General features: G+C 54.6%; 1 protein-coding gene across 1 annotated transcript; it reads left to right on the top strand.

The window, feature by feature from the left end:
- Positions 1 to 3740: 3740 nt before the first annotated feature.
- Positions 3741 to 9322, top strand: FAM78A (family with sequence similarity 78 member A; the record flags this gene model as incomplete). The annotated part of the gene is given in 3 exon segments (XM_079544628.1): positions 3741 to 3785; positions 3791 to 4071; positions 8794 to 9322. Coding segments are annotated over 3 exon segments (855 nt in total).
- Positions 9323 to 16374: the final 7052 nt, after the last annotated feature.

Here is a 16374-nt window from a genome sequence, read left to right as displayed (position 1 = left end):
GAGGCAGCCCACGAGGACACCTCGATGCCACCTGCTGCAGGGCTGCTGTGGTGCAAGGCTCCTTGCAAGCATCTGTGTGCAAAGAGTTAATGTGATGGTAGCCAGGAACCTGCAGAAATAGAGCGGCTTGGCACGTCACCTCTTGTCCCCTCCCCTGCTGGGGATGCTGAGCTATTACTGAGCACGTTCCCCGGGAGGTGTCACTGGGAAAAAATACCCTGCAAGCACTGGGAGCTGCTTTCATCTGGTGCCTGTCTGTCCTCTGACACGTTCGTGGACGTGGGGCTTTGCTCTGCATGGCACACACTGGGGCCAGAATGTGACAGGCTGAAGGAAGCACGCGCTGCTCATGGTGAGAGCAGAGCAGGAGAGGAGAGCAGCAGTGTCCCATCAGTGGGGCTGTTCTTCTTCATAGGAAAGGAGAATCTGCCTTTCAGCAAGCCTGGAAAGCACGAGGCTGATGGGACCACACTGCAGGGCAGTGATGGATGGAGCATCAAGCACACAGTGGAAGGAAAGCAACCCCCAGCATCACCAGCTCCTCCCAGCTGGTACTTGGCCTCAAAAACCAACTCCACCAGCAAGGCACAGCAACCACTCTGCATGAGGCACAGTGATTCAATCACACTGACCGGAGCAATGGAGGCAGGCGTGGCCAACACCGAAGCAAACTCCAGCTGAAGATGAAAAGCTGATTTAATTAGAGTGAGATAATGCCATTTCCTAGTCGACCAGAACATGGGAGAATGCCAAGTTGAAGCAAAGCAGGGGTGAAACTAGAGAGGAGCTGGGATCTCAGAACATGCAGCTTCACCAAATTCGTAATGCTCTGAGAAACTGTGACAAGCTTGTTTGAAAGGTGTGAAAGAGTCTTGGAAAATGTCAAAGTATTTCAGCACTTTCTGGAGGTTGCTGAAGAAACTGGATTTTTCATTGGGAGATGCTCATTTCATTCTTTCCTGCACCTCCTGGACTCATTCTTAGTTTTTCCCTCTGTTTCAAGGCTGGTAACGGCACCCTTCACAGACATCCTGAGAAGTTTCAAGCAGGTAAATATTTAGCTGATGTTTTGAGAAACATAGGAAGAAAACCGTAACAATACACGGCAATGGTTGCACTCCCTGCCACATCATTGGCACAAAGGTCTTCGGTGCACACCCTGCCCATGCCCTGCATGGAAGGGCAGCACCCAGCTGCAAGGTGCACGGGGTTGGAGCAGAGCTCCCAGGCACGCATGGGCAGGAGCCCCCCAGGACCTCGGAGCCAGCAGGAGCAGCGGGAGGGAATCTGCCCTGCCTGTGACATTCCCTCGCCAGGAGCACCTCGTGGCTCCCATCTTTGCTGGAGGCCAGACAAGAAGAGCACAGATATTGGAAAATGCTGAGTTTGCTGTTGCAAGGTGCTGAGTCTGCAGTGAGCGCGGGGCACGAAGGAGTAACAGGAGTTTCCTCAGCTCCAGGCAGCCGTGCAGCACTGCGAGCAGCGCAAAATAATTCTTGGCTCTCAGCGCAGGGGGTTTCCCCTTTAGGAGAGCATCAAGGTAGGTGTGCGACGCTCAGCACACAGCAGCTATTGCCCAACGTGTGCACGCCTGGTGCTGAGCTCTGCTGGGTGGCACCGACCCCTAAAGCTATCCTCAGTACCCAGCGCACTGCGGCCTCTGGCTCTCCCATTGCCTGTCCCAGCTGCTGCTCAGAGAGCTTTGCGTTCCCATTGCTTGAACCAGGGCTGCAGGTTTGGAGAGCATCCCTTCAGTGAATCGACCAGCTGGGAGAAAAGCCTTCACCAATACTGCGAGAAAACACATTGCATCTGAGCTGAGAAAAAGCAAAGGAGGGAAGGAAGGAAGGGAGGAAGGGTGGAAAGGAGGGAGAGAGAGAGGGAAAGAAGAAAGGAAGGAAGGAAGGAGGGGGGAAGGGAAGGAGAGAAGGAGGGAAGGAAGGAAGAAAGGAGGAGGGGAGGAGGAAACAAAAGAAGGGAGGAAGGAGGGAAGAAAGAAAAAAAGAAAAAGAAAGAAAAAAAAGGAAGACGAAGAAGAAGGAAGAAGCCCCTACCCTTTATTTGCACAAAAACTACATTACCCACAATTCACGGCCACGTGGGAGGAAATGCTGTTTCTGCAAAGGAGGTTTAGCTTCAACAGCTGCAGTTTAAAAGCGAAATGCAGGGGGAGGGATGGGGCTGAGCGCTGCAGGGCGGGCGGTGCGGGGCACGGAGAGCCGCTGCGCTGCGCTGCGCTCCGGAGCGCGATGTGGCTGCGGGGCTGCGGACGGAGCCGCTCGGGGCCGGGGCTCGGGTCACTTTGCCGCAAAGTTTGACCCGGCCGAAACGTTGCGGTTGCTGCGGGTGCCCCCCCCTCCCTCCCTCCCCCGCGCCCCCCGGAGCTGAAAGGCTGAAACCCAGCGGGGAGGGGGGGAGGAAAGGGGGGGGGGGAACCGGCGTCGTTCCCGTATGCGTGAATGTATTGCGAGAGAGGAAGCTTGCGACAGCCGAGAGGCGGAGGCACCGATTCTGCTTCTCTCACCTCCGCGGGCATTTAGCAGAGAAGAAGCGAAGAAATCAAATAAATAAATAAACAAAAATCTCTCACCGATCGCACGGCAGCGCGCAGGAGCCTCCACCCCAACCCCCCCCTCCCCTCCTTCCACCCCCCCCCCCCTCCGCCGCCACCGCCGCTCGGCGCCCCCGCGCAGCGCTCGGCGCACGGCCGCGGCCCGGAGCTGCTCCCCGCGGAACGCACGCGGGTGCGGGGCGGACCCATGAGCGCCGCCGGCTGAGAGCGAAGAGGAGGAGGAGGAGGAGCGGGAGGAAGGTCGGACGGCTGCGGACAGCGCTCGCTCCAAGGAGGAGGAAGAGGAGGAAGGGGGACCGCGGGGTTCCCCCCCAACCCGCCCCGCCGCCGCCGCCGCCGCCGCCGGGGATGTGACGGGCGGCGATTGTGCGCTGCTGAGCGGCCCCGGGGGGGCGGGGGGGGGCAGCGCGGAGGGGGGGGGTGGGGGGTGTTGAGTTGTGCCGCTGCCCTCCGCGCAGCCCCCCGGCACGGAGCGCTCCGGCTATTTCTAACGAGGAAAAAACAGCCAACCAGACGGCGGAGGAAGCTCCAAAACGCACTTTGTCGCTTTTTCTCCACCCGTCGGGTTTGAGGTTTGGTGCCGGGTTATTTATTTATTATTATATATATATATATATATATTTTTTTTTTTTTTTTTGCTTCTTTCTGTTATTATTGTAATTTTGTGCGAAAGGAAGTTGTGAACAACTGCGAGTCAGGAAGTGGAAATCCACACCGGTTGTGACAAGCTGGGGCTCCAAACTATTTCATTATTTATATAGATGTGTCTATCAACATTCTGCTTTTCATCCAAAGAATAAAGGGAAATGCCGGCCGGCCCCACGCCTGACGGGGAATGACAGACCGCATCTGAGCAAAGGAAGGACTAAATATATATCAGCTAAAGCAGCACCGGGATTTATTGAACTCGAGAGACTTTTTTTTTTTTTTTTTTCTCTAACCTAAAGACTGAGCGAGAGATTTAAAGGGTCATTAAAAGGGGAACAATTTGCAAGGCCCTTTGGCTCGTGGAGCGCAGCGAACCTCCGGGCAGGAGCGGCGTTTGTAGGACGGGCACCACATGAAGGCACCACGGCAAGGCTCTGCGCGATGAATTCTCTATCCTATGGATACCAGTTGTGAGGTTACGCACCAAGATCTGTAATTGATCTCGCACCCGATAATTTCAATGCCTAATATTCCCCAGGATTGCTGGAGTACCCGAGGAGCTGCGTCGGACTGTATTCGGGGTATGCCATGGGCTGTATTCAGAGCATTAGCTGCAAATCCAAAGTTTTCCGGGAAAGTATTTCGGTGATTGAAGTCAAAGCCTCCATCGATCCCATCCCCACCAGCATCGACGAGTCCTCCAGCGTGGTCCTGCGTTACCGCACCCCGCACTTCCGCGCCTCGGCGCAGGTGTTGGTGCCCCCCATCCCCAAGAAGGAGACGTGGATCGTGGGCTGGATCCAGGCGTGCAGCCACATGGAATTCTACAATCACTACGGGGACCAGGGAATGTAAGTCATAGAAGTCGTTCCAGAGCGCGTGTGTGCATGTGTGTGTGTGTGGGCATTTGTGAGGTGAGGGGGAAGAGCAGGGAGCCACGGCCTGGCTGGGATGAGCCAACGGCACGGTTGGGTTGATGCTAGAAGCTGGCTTCTGTGAAACTTAGCAGGACTTTCTCCTATGCTTTGAAATAGCGAGCGAGCTGGTGCCTGCACCTTTTAAAGCAGTGGGTGTCCTTGTCTTTCTGATGGGAACACGCTCAGAAAAACGTGCTGCTGGCGAACCAGGAGCAGCACCAGAGAGCCAAGCCCCAGAGCCAGCCCTCCTGCAAAGGGCAGCCCCCTGCATCCCCCCATCGCGCACTGCGCATTGAGGCACCCCGGGGCAGCCCTGAGGCTGACACTTGTGGCTGCTCCCAGCCCCGTGCTGCTGTGCTGCAGTGTTGCTACCAGTGCACCGGGGCACGGGGATGGCGTAGGGGAACCTGCTTGGAGTGCTCTTGGCTGCAGGCAGCCCTGAGATGGGTTTAGCCAGGGGGTAACACTACATCACCTTGGGGCAGGGTTCAAAAACAAAGACATTGGCTTCGTTTGGGGTAATTGGAAGAGTGGGAATAGGCATACATATCTATAGGAGTGGGAATAAGCATATATATGTACGGGAGGTGGGAGGATCGTAGGGGCTGTTTGCACTCCAAAAGCCCCGTGTTAGCGGTCAGACAGTCACAGTGAGACACGAATGAGTCAAATGGAAATGTCACCTCCCTGCTGTGAGCAGTCAGCCCCCCCGCAGCCCTCCGCCGGCGCTCTGCTCGTTGCAGGCTTTGGCCCACAGTGCAGCCGGCAGCAGCTCTGCGTGCCTGCATGGAGCTGCAATTCTGCAACTCATGGTGCCGGCAGCGCAACCCTGCAGTGCCTGAGCTTGGAGAGCAGAGCTGGGTGCAGCGGGGGCTGCGGGCGCTGCTCGGCTCTGGGAGCACGGAGGGAGGATGGAGGGGTGAGAGCTGCTGCCCCTCTGATGATCCTGGGGGGGCTGGGGGGGTGATGCTGGCTTGGCCTGCGTGGGGAGGGTTGAGGGAGAGAGTGGGAAGGTAGGGCTGGAGAGGAGAAATTCGGACACAGCGCAGTGCCCTCCCGGAGGCCTGAGCATCCGCAGCCCTCCATTCCTGCCCAGCTGCAGGCACGGGTTGGGCAGCTCAGACATGAGCAAATGCATGCAGGGAGACGCAGAGCACGGGGAAGGGCGCACCAAGGAGCAGCCCTGAGGGACAGACTCCTGTCCTCACGTCCTCTCTGCTCACACGGAAAGCGCCTGGAGGTGCAAACTGCAGCACCTGGCCAACGCTGGCAGCAGGAAGAGAGCAGCTGAGCTTATCTTGATTTTAGAAGTACTTAGCAGGCCTGAAAGCTGTGGGCTTTTTAGCTTCAAACCCTTCTATAGCAAGGACAATTTGTTGCTCAGACATCCCCAATTCCAGGCCGTGGGGATTTGCAGGTGTAATTCTCACATAGGAACCAGCAGCCTTTAGTGAGCAGCTGCAGGGGGACGTGGGGATGTCCCCAAGTGCAGCTCACATCCGCCACAGCAGGAGGAGCAGGCAGGGGACCAACGTGCCTCTGCTGCTCACCCCACACCCCCCCCCCGAGCTGTCTGACTGCTCTGCCCCCGAGTTCCCCCATTGGTAAAGCAGGATGTGGTGCAGTCTCCCCAGGATGCGTTGCTTTGAGAGCTGCGGGCAAAAGTTTGCTGTGAGCAGGCAGTCAGAATGAAGAGCTGCAGATGTGTGGGAGAGCCATTATCCAGAAAGCCAGGGAAGCAGAGAGACGTTTCCCTGAGAGGCTCATTGGGCTGATACGGAGGAGCAGTGCAGATGTAACCAGGATGGTGTGCCACCATCTGACAGCCCTAAATAAGGGCTGAAAGGCTGCTTCGTGCCATTAGAACACACTCTGGAAGATCTCTCTGCAGGTTATGCCCTCCCTGTGGCTGTCAGCCATTGTAATACCCCGACCTCTATGGAGCTGCATTGCTTTGTGCCATTCGTCCCAGCTTTCCACGAAGGGACGCCGCTGGAACAACCATTTTTCTCTTCTTTTTTTTTTTTTTCCTTCATCTCTGTGGTGGCAGCAAACCCAGGACTCCACATGAGGTTGGGCCAACCCCAACAGCAGCGCTTCCAGCAGCCCCCAGTGCTGGGACAGAGCAGTGAGGAACAGCCGAGCAGCTGGAGCTGTGCATCAGGCTCAGTGCACGGGTGTTGGATGCAGAGGGCATCAGTTTGACACGTGCTTTTAAAGTGGAACCAATGATTTTTTGGCCAGATGAAGCGTTTTTAGGCGTATGGAGAGAAAAATAACTAAAGCTTCAACCACACGTAAATGCTGGGGTTATTTTGCTGGTGGCTCACACTGCCAGGAGCACAACAGCCTGGGCAGGAGGAAACGGAAACACTCTGTCACCTCTCTGCATGCAGATTTGGGGAACCCTCCCCCCCCCCTTTATCCCAGTGCTGCTGTCACCAGGCAAGGCTCACTCCAAGCACCAGGACAGGATGCTGCTGTGCCACGTGGCATCCTCAGTGCTGGGCCGTGGGGTTCTGACCTGCAGGACCCAGCTCCAGCAGAACCAGCATCGCCCAGTCCTGCTTCTTCATCTCCATGGAGACGTGCAAGGAGCAGCGCAGATGGTGGTATGCAAAACAGAGCGAGAAATAATGCGGTTTGAATGGGACCAGCTGCAAATCTCAAGGAGCTGCAGGTAGATTTCCTGCCCTGAGAATCACTGGGACAGCCGGGCAGCGCCGTGCCATCAGTGCACGTTAGTGGGCACCTCTCTGTGGTGAGAGTAATTCTCCCACATGCGCAGGGCTGGAGGAAAAGCCTTTGGTGCTCTTACGGAACGCCGTGGCTGATTTATAAGGGTTATCCCAGGGCTGCTGCTGGGCAGAGTGCCTCTCCTGGTAGCACGAGGATGTTTGTTGTGAGGGGTTTGGTCTCTGGTGATGCTCATTCTGATTGAAGGTTTCGGAGCAGCGGGAGTGACAGAATTACAGCCCAGAACCTAGCAGCGTTGGAGCCGATCAGCCACAGCAGGCCTGTGAAACAGAGAGGATGGTGCCTTTCCTGCTGTTGTCAGCAAAGCGTTTACTGGGCACTTTCTGGCCTTCCCTTGGCTCGACACCATCCCAGAAAGGTGCTGATGCAGCTGAAGATCGTTCCATTGCATTCTTTCCAGCACCACTGCCGCATTACTGAGCGCAGACAGGAGGTGTGCTGGCAGCAGGGCAGCCAACAGCAGCAACCACTGCAGCCTCTGCTCTTCACAGCCCAGCCTGGCACCTTCCCAGCCACACAGCCTCCATGTGACCTTCGTGTCACAGCTGTGACCCTTCTGGACATCGTCACATCTCAGCCCCGGGCTGCAGTCATGATGAGAACCAGGCAGGTGGACAGCAACCCTAAAACCACTGCTGAAAGGGAAGGAGAGCCTGAATTCAACCTCCTGCGTGCTTCAGGGCTGCAGGGAGCAGCCTGCTGAGCCGTGTCCTCCGGTGTGCATCCCTTGGGATGGCTCTGGGTTGGAGGGGAAATGAGCGAGCATCCCTGGCTGCTGGGGGTCCTTCTGGCTGCTGCAGGTTCACGCTGACTTCCAGGGAAAGGACTCCCTCTGTCTGCTGGCTGCAGGGAGCAGAAGGCTGCAGCAGCCAATGCCGCATCCCATCCGCACATCCACAGCCACGCAGCCCAGCACTATGGTTCTGACCCCAGATCCCATCCTGCACCTGCAGATTTGTTCAGGTACCCACGAAAACCATCTATTAAGTGACCCCACGGGGAATCAGGCAGCGACTGCCAGACGTGTGTAGTGCAGTGCTGAACGAGCCGGTGATTACAAACATGTTGACGCTTCACGGTCGTTAACTAATTAGCAATCAGCCTTGTGAGATGGTTACGTCAGTCCCAGCCATGGGAGAGGAGCAATGTGTCCCCAAGCACCCCAGGAGCTCCTGTGTGCCGGCGCTGTGGGATGGCAGAGGGCTGCTCTCCCTTCTTGGCTGACCTTTCCATCAGGTTGGCGCACGGCGCAGTGCCACCGGCGCAGGGATGGGGCGGCGTTACCACCCTGCTGACCTCTGTTTCTCTGATTACTGTAACATCATCCCGGCCTTTGAACCGGGTCCTTCCTGGACTGTAGAGAGATGGGTTACACTTCCAGCATCATGCAGTCAGCGGAGAGGGACTGCAGCTTGGCCAGAATGAAAGGGCACGACTGCAAGCGTGGACACAGCATCAGAGCAGCGAGGGGAAATGGGAGCCTGTGGGGGGTGGGAGGCAGCTCTGTGGGCAAACCGAGTCCTGGAAAGGGTCCTCATTGTTATGAGTGGCATAGAAAAGGTCTTCTTTCAGGTTGGATGTTAGGAAAAACTTATCTGAAAGAGCAGTGCTGCGCTGGCACAGCTGCCCAGGGGATGGTGGGCTCACTATCACTGCAGGTGTTCCAGCCCTGTGGAGATGTGGCACTGAGGGATGTGTTGGTGCGCACGGTGTGGTAGCTGTGGTTGGGGATCCTAGAGGTCTTCTCCAGCCTTTGTGACTCTATGATTCCTGCATGAGAGAGATAAAACCCAATAAGAGCCGAACAGGAGTGCATTCCCAACTCATTCCTTCCTTGAAGTCCTGCGTGTTTCTGAATGAATTCATTAACGTGTTATCTGTAATTTGTTGGTTTTGCAGGTCAAGTTGGGAGCTTCCAGATCTACTGGAGGGTAAAATCCAGGCCATCAGCGACTCGGATGGAGTGAACTATCCCTGGTACGGCAACACGACAGAAACCTGCACCATCGTGGGTCCCACAAAGAAGGAGTCCAAGTTCAACATCAGCATGAACGACAACTTCTACCCGAGCGTGACGTGGGCAGTGCCCGTCAGCGAGAGCAACGTGGCCAAGCTGACGAGCATCCACCGGGATCAAAGCTTCACCACCTGGCTGGTGGCCACCAACACGGCCACCAACGAGATGGTGACCTTGCAGACTATCAAATGGAGGATGAGGCTGGGCATAGAGGTGAACCCCAGCAGACCCCTGGGGCAGCGTGCCAAGCTGCAGGAGCCCTCGGCTCAGGAGCAGCCCCAGGTCCTCAGCAAGAATGAGCCAATACCACCCAGTGCCCTTGTCAAACCCAATGCCAACGATGCTCAGGTACTCATGTGGAGGCCAAAGGACGGACCGCCGCTCGTGGTGATACCTCCCAAGCACCGATAGCAACAAACCTGGCGTCCCGGCACTGAAAGGGAGAAAATGTAACTGGAAACAAAGCGAAACAATCACGTAGGTGTTAGAATAAACACGTATAATCTGAGCGAAATCAAAAATGCACTTTTAGTCATTCAACAAATGCAACCATTCTACCTTCTCCCATTGGGACGGATTTCACTGTGCTAAAGCTACAGAGGAGACCTCGGGCCGGGGTCTGTCTCACCACTGGACTCCTAAGGGAAGGAATGAACACTGATGTCTACCAGTATTGCTTTTTTTGTTCTCTTCCCTCTTTCAGTTCCTGTTTGAACTTCAGTCTCATTAGCTTGCCCAGACTGCCCACGACAATAAGAGCATTTTATTTGGGATTTTAAGAGTCTTTGTGTTGTTGTTTTTTTTTTTCCTTCTCCTTTTTGGTTGAGAACAGAAGTTCCTGGGGCAACAAGTCAACTATTTAAGATAAGGATTTTTCTTTTTTGAGCTGTAAGGTTCTGAGTTGCAAATCCAAGTCATGCGGCCTTATGTAGACTTTGCTTTGCATTGCCAAACTTTTGCCTTAAAGCTACGTCTGAAAACAACAACAACAACAGCAACAACAAAAACACCACCGGGCAGAATGTCCTTTCTACAGAGCTTGTGGGAAAAGAGCTTCGGAGCGAGGAGGAGATGGTCAGCGCATCACAGGCAAACGAAAAGGGCACGGGATTGGAAGAAGCACCATCAAAAGAAAAACCTTCCTGGTTTTCAATTGAGGAAGCTCGGAAATCATCTCGGTTTCAAAGCAATGCAGATAAACTGCTGTCGGATGGAGCTCCGCGGCCGTCTCCCCCGCTCGGCAGGAGGAATCGAGCTCACCCCATTTGCACTTCTCGGCGTTGTACCACGGGATGCTCTGATGGGCAGAGCCAGCAGCTGCAGCCTCGGGGTCACCACTGTGTGCGGAGGCATCGAGACACACGGGTGTAAGCGAGGGCAGATCCATCCGCCGCGTCTACCCAGCAATATCCACAGTTCAGGAACGGCCGTGTCTGCGCCCAGCAGGCACCGTTCCTAGCAAACACTAGAGACAAAAGCTACGAAAAACTCTTCTTCCTATGGTAACGAATCACGTTGGGGTTCGTAGGTATTTTTCTTCCCAATGACCTCATGATCTACACAACTTCCAGGACCGGGGTGAGACCGTGCCCGTTTGGTTACGTAGCCAAGGATCCTGCACGGGGCGGGAAGCAGGGAAGACCCACATCTCGGGTGTAGATCCTCCAGTCAAGAAAGTGCATTTGGAGCAGGAGCCGAAACCTGGGTTTCAGCAAGAACCTCATCCAGATGGCTTCAGAGATAGCAGCTGTGTTTCTGCAGAGGAAGGGGGTGCGGGAAGGTTGCTCTTAGGGGGGAGGGGGCGCCTGTGGCAGCGCTTTCTGTGAGATAACGTTTCTTCCTCTTATTCACAACACGCCTCCAGAGCTGGGGCTGAGCAGAGCCCAGCTGCAGATGCTCCCGGCCCTGCAGAGCTGGTCCGAGCAGGTCTCGGTCCCACGCTTGCTGCTCAGAAGGTTCTCCCATGGGGGAGCACCATTCCTGCTATTGCTATTGCCACCTCCTCCTCCCACACAACAAGAATTTCTCCTCCTTCGCTTCTCCAAAGCCGCGCCGTCTATTATGGCAACAGGCTCAGCATCTCCCCTGCGTGGGGAAAGCACGCCCCACAGCCGCCTCAAACCAGCAAACATGGACGTGGGGTCCCTGCAGCGTGCCCCCCAGCAGGGTGCCCTCCTCCCTGTGCTGCAGAGCTGCTCTCCCCCTCCGATGGGAGACCCTACAGGTAGGCAGTCTGACATCACAAGCAGCTTGCAAACAACTGGACTGGATCAACCTCAAACCCATCAGCCAAAGGTTGCCTACATCTAGGCTTTGGGACGATCAAGGACGAAGCTAGGGAGGCTTTGACTTGCACAGTCACTCTCTATTAAATTCCATTTTCTTACACGGATTCGGATCCCAACTACAGCTCCACAGGCACAGCCCTCAGGACTTGGCTGTCTTTTCTCCTAGGCAATACATGCAGAAGAGGACAAAACGGGAGCTGTGGGCGATTGCTGGTAACACTTGCACACACCTCTGCTGCTGCTCCAGGCAGACCGGCGGGGGGGAGCAGAAGGGGTATTTATGTCTGGTATTCACTTTGTCTCCAGGTGCTGAGTACTTACAGTTCTCACTGATGTCAGCATGGGTCGAACAAACGGGGCCCAGTTGTCTTAATTAGCTGCACAAAGGAATTCCAAGGAAAGATTTATTCTCAGTCACCAAAAAAATCACATTCAGGGAACACCTTTGTCCTTTTCCACTTCGCTTCGTGTTGGACTCAGTTTCTCCCAGCACATCGAGTACATCTGTTTCCTTCTCCCTCTACCTGGTGGACTGGATGCACCCACGCAATTCCATACCGACCTCCTGGCTAAGTTGCCCCGTTGCACTGAACGGACCCAGCTGAGCAGCAATATAAAATCCAACCTTCACTTGGGTCAGCTTTGCATGGACCTCTCCCTCCCCAAAGAATGCCTTTATCCCGTGCCTAGTTTGGACCATGCCTCCCTCCACCTCCATCCGCACCACCACACCCAGCATAGAAAGTGCTGCTGCCTCTGGTGAGATTCCATGCTTGTGATTACAAACGATGTTTTTCCAATGCTGCTTCATTGCGAAACTGACGAGGACAGATGGGCTGTATCTGAAAGGAAGGTGGCTGGAAGGGGGTGGGTGCTGCCGGCACCGCTGGGTGACAGCTGGGAGTGGGATGGGAACCCGGGCCATCCATCCAGGAAAGCAAGCTGCTGCTCTGGCAGCATTCTGCAACAAAACTAGAAAGGATGCCCTGGGAAGGGGATGGGGCACCGCGCTGCCTCGCCACTGCCAGCAGCACCAGGGTCAGGAGCCCAGCAGAGCAAACCCAGAGTCAGAGCAGTGCGGGTGGGGGGGGGGAGAAGGGGAGGTGGGTTGGCCCATTCATTCTGCACGGCCCTGGGAAGGCGAGGGGTGAGGCACAGCAATAAGACTTGTCCTTGGTCTTGCAGAGATACTGTGAAACAAAACCACGATGTACCAAGTCTGGACACTCATGGCGATGTAAAAACAAAACCCTGCTTTTATAACAGACGGAAAAATAAAATGAAGTTTTCAAACCCGCCTGGCCTGGAGTCGTTTGGGTGTTGGCTGGTTTCAGTAGAGCAGTTCCCCACCTCGGCTGCAATGCACTCGTGGTGAGCAGGGAGCTTTTTCTCCCCATTGCAGCTCTGACTCCGCATCAGACAGAGCGAGGAGGTTTCTGGTTAAAAATACCAGCCAGCATCCTGCATTTTTCATGAGCAGGCCGTGTGACGGGAGGACAGAGCAGCGATGGGAGCACACGGCAGCCCAACTTCTGCAGCTCTGCTCCCTGATGCCGTTTGCTCGGGTAGCAAAAGGCTGCAGCCATAAATACTGCACCTGGGGGATCCCTCTGAAGGCGGCAGCCAACCTTTGCTCAGCCTTTTCTATGCTGTTGTTGGGTTCCTGCTCCCATCGCCCCAACCTGCGTGCAGGCATGCAATGCAAACAGCACCGTGCTCAGCTCAGGGAGATGCAGCAGCGCACAGCAGTGCAATGGGTGGGAACACAGCAGGGGAGGGCGAGCACGGCGTGCATGTGGGAAGGAATTCGCAGGGATGGAGAGGACAGGTTCAGAACGGGATTCATTTCAGTGGAAAGTCTCCAGCCTCATCTGTTGATAGGAGGCTAAATTTAGACATCCCAGTCTGGGAGGGAGGAGGGGAGAGGGGACAGCAGGCAGTGCAGCGCTGCTCTGACAGCCTGGGAGCACCAGGTCACATCAACAGTCCATAATGGAGCAGGGATGGGCAGTGCCGCCAGGCCAGTGCCAGCACCTCCAGCCTGCTGAGCCCACAAACCACACTTTGCCTTCCCAAGGTTCTCCTGCATGGCTTCAAGATTTGCTACCCTCCCTGTGAAGCAGAAGCAGCAGCGGCTCCTTGCTTTGCAGCAATATTCTGCTCACCTTGCCCCTGCTCGGGGCTTTTGGCAGGGGATTTCCCTCTGCTGGTACAAACCAGGTCTCTTTTCCTCTCTCTCTATCTCACACCTCTGTAAGCTGCTCAGATGCAGCAGCTGCTAACACCAAATTTCATTCCTCCGTGTTTTCAAGCTTTAAAGCGAGTTCCTTTGAGCAACATATTGACATGAATTGAAGAACCTTGAAACACCAGCTGAAAACCCACACTGTGCCACGTGCACAGAGCTCCTCCAACAGTTTGCACTGGGATTCCCTCACACACGGCCCCAGTGACCCCAGCACCCTTCTGGGTGCACAGCCCTGGCAATGAGTGCCAGCAGGAGAGCCAGAGTGGGCTGTGAGGCATCCCAGGGTTGCAGAGGGCTTTGGAATGCATATCCTGCATTTGGAATGCTTATCCTGCAGCAAAGTACAGGAGAGAACTGAGCATGAGGCAATATGGAGCAAACCACTGGCACCTGTGCTGAAGGACGGCATCCCCACAGAGCCCAGCCCCAGTTTTGCTCCTGGAGGAAGGAAGGGCTCATTTCAGGCCACTGAGGGCCATTCATTGCCCCCAAGCTGCCTCTACCCAGTCCCCCTTCAGTGTGACACTGAAGAACAGAAACTCCTTCGGCACTACCACGGGCTGCCATGCCTGAGCCTCTCGCAGGGTTATTTTTCCTTGTATGAAATGCTGAAAGCAACACACAAGGACAGCACAATGAAAACTAAGACAGGATGAACAAAATGTCACTGCAGCCCATGGGGCTGCCCTGGTGGGGACACGTATGGGGTGACAGGAGATGGGCTGTCACTCACAGGCACAGAGCAGCACCAGAAAAGCACCTGACCCAGCCTCACCACCTCCTCTGTCACTGAAATGGGGAAGAAAAAAAAATAAAGGGACAGAATGGTAACGGTAAGCCTTCCAACAGTTGTTATCACCTCTTTGAAGACCAACCAGCACGGACAACAAAAGTAACAAATAAGGGCTCCAGGCTCACACTTGGTCATTGGCTTCCTCACCAGCCCTGCCAGGCTGGGAGCTGATTTGTCATAGCTTTGTTCTTTGGTGGACATCTGTCCACATGCAGGGCAGAGGCCACGTGCTCCCAGGGCACCCAGCACAGCCGGCAGCCTGCAGCAGTTCCTGGCAGCCAGCAGCCGAGCAGGGCGCACGCTCTGCAAGCCCTCGAGTCATCTGGTAAAAATGCAGACTTTGGGAAGTTGACTTTGCTATGTTTTGTTCCTGTAGGCTCACGGTCACGATCAGCCTTCCAGTGCTGCTCAGCTCCTCCAGCAGCTGCTATGGAAACCAGGAGCAGCACCCATTCCCCAAGGGCAGGCGGTTCAGGGGTTGGCTTGTTTCAGCCACGATTTTGGAAGCGTTGCAAGAGAGCAACTCGTGTGCTCAACCAGCATCTGCAGTCATTAGCAGAGCCTCTCTATCACAAAGGGAAGAGGAGTTAAACAGTCAGCAAGCAGCACAGCAGGGACAACCCCCAACTGCTCCCATCGTTCCAAAAAAGAAACTTGAAATGGCTCCCTGTGCCAACACTGCATTCTTACCCAGCCGGTCTTCTCCATGCTGGCTATCTGGGGGAGCACAGCTGATACGGCCCTGTGAGGAGGTGCTGCATGCCACAGCCATGTGAGATTAACGCCAAGAATTTAAGGTCAGTCGATCAGGCCAGCTGCTGTTTATAAAGAGGAAGGAAAACAGAAGAGCAGTATCACCTCCAGGCCTTAGGAAACGTGCGGTCAAGGAGGGCGCATGGCGAGGGCACGCTTGGAGCTCTCCTGCTTTTCCTTCCATTCTCCAAACCAGCACCTTTCAGAAAACGTTCTCAGTTCTGGCACTGCGACCCCAGGGCTGCCAGCACCCACAACTCTTCCATTAGCAGGAAAGGTTAAAAACGAAACCATCCCAGCAGCACTGCCTCTAATACAACACAGCACGCCTGTGTTCAGAAATTCAGGCTACACATGAAGGCCTTACAGCCCACAGGCTCGCAAAGCCCCTCCTCATCTAAATACAAGCCCTCCCCGTGCAAGATATTCACTGCATGTCAGTGGTCTTCCTTTTAAAGGGAACCCAACTCACGCCATCCCTGGGTGCAGACGAAGGATGCTTCCCACAGCCAGGACAGGAGCCAGGCTGAACACTAAGGCTTTGGGTCGACTCGAGAAAGAATGACTGCTCCAGGAGCTGCTGACAGGTGTCAGAATTTGGTTTATAACATCAGATGTGAAAACAAGCAGTTATCAACTATTTACAAGTCCAAAAAAGGCTCGCGTGCCCACTTGCCAACCAGACCCCAAAATGACACTCGCTATCATATTGTGTGCTATTCAGAAAATGAAACTTCACAATGTTTCTGCTGAAAATAGAAAAAGCAGAAGTAACCCAAAACGTCCTATTAGGACCAAGGTGAACCCACCCCATCTGCATGTATTCAGTAATACATGAGCCCTTCTCTCAAACGCGTTTTTCACAGTGCAACAAAAACCCATCACATCATTTGGAGGTTTCGTGGAGGTCAGATGCATCAAATAGAAAAAGCATTTGTCCAAAATGCCTTGGGGGCATTCTTTATAGCATTTGCTTGGTATGTTTGAGTACAAACATATGAGGATTTTACAAATGTTACTGACTGAATCCAAGAGCTACAGGGAAGCAGTACAATCTCATACATGTTAGGAAGCAACAACAACAGAGCTGACAGTGGAAACAAGCAGCCAAAGCCATGAGCTGCAGAATCACTGATGCCTCTGGATGGAGGTCACACTTCTTCAAGGTCCACTGTACAAGTTTTCCCTATAGCCAGAAATCAGAACTCAGAGTTCTGTCAAATTCAGAGGAAGGTAAAAATAAGAAAGCTTTTACTTCCCACCTCTCTGCTGAATGTTACTGCCATGGGAACGTGCTCTGCACGCTGCCAGCTTCTTCCCAGATAATTTCCTATTTCTCTGCTAAGCCTCTGGCTCACACATGACTCAGATTTAGCACTTC

Source organism: Tetrao urogallus, assembly GCF_951394365.1.
Source record: "Tetrao urogallus genome assembly, chromosome: 19".
Taxonomy (NCBI): Eukaryota; Metazoa; Chordata; class Aves; order Galliformes; family Phasianidae; genus Tetrao; species Tetrao urogallus.
The sequence above is the reverse complement of the archived record's forward strand: the minus strand, read 5'-3'. Positions and strand labels throughout refer to the sequence as shown.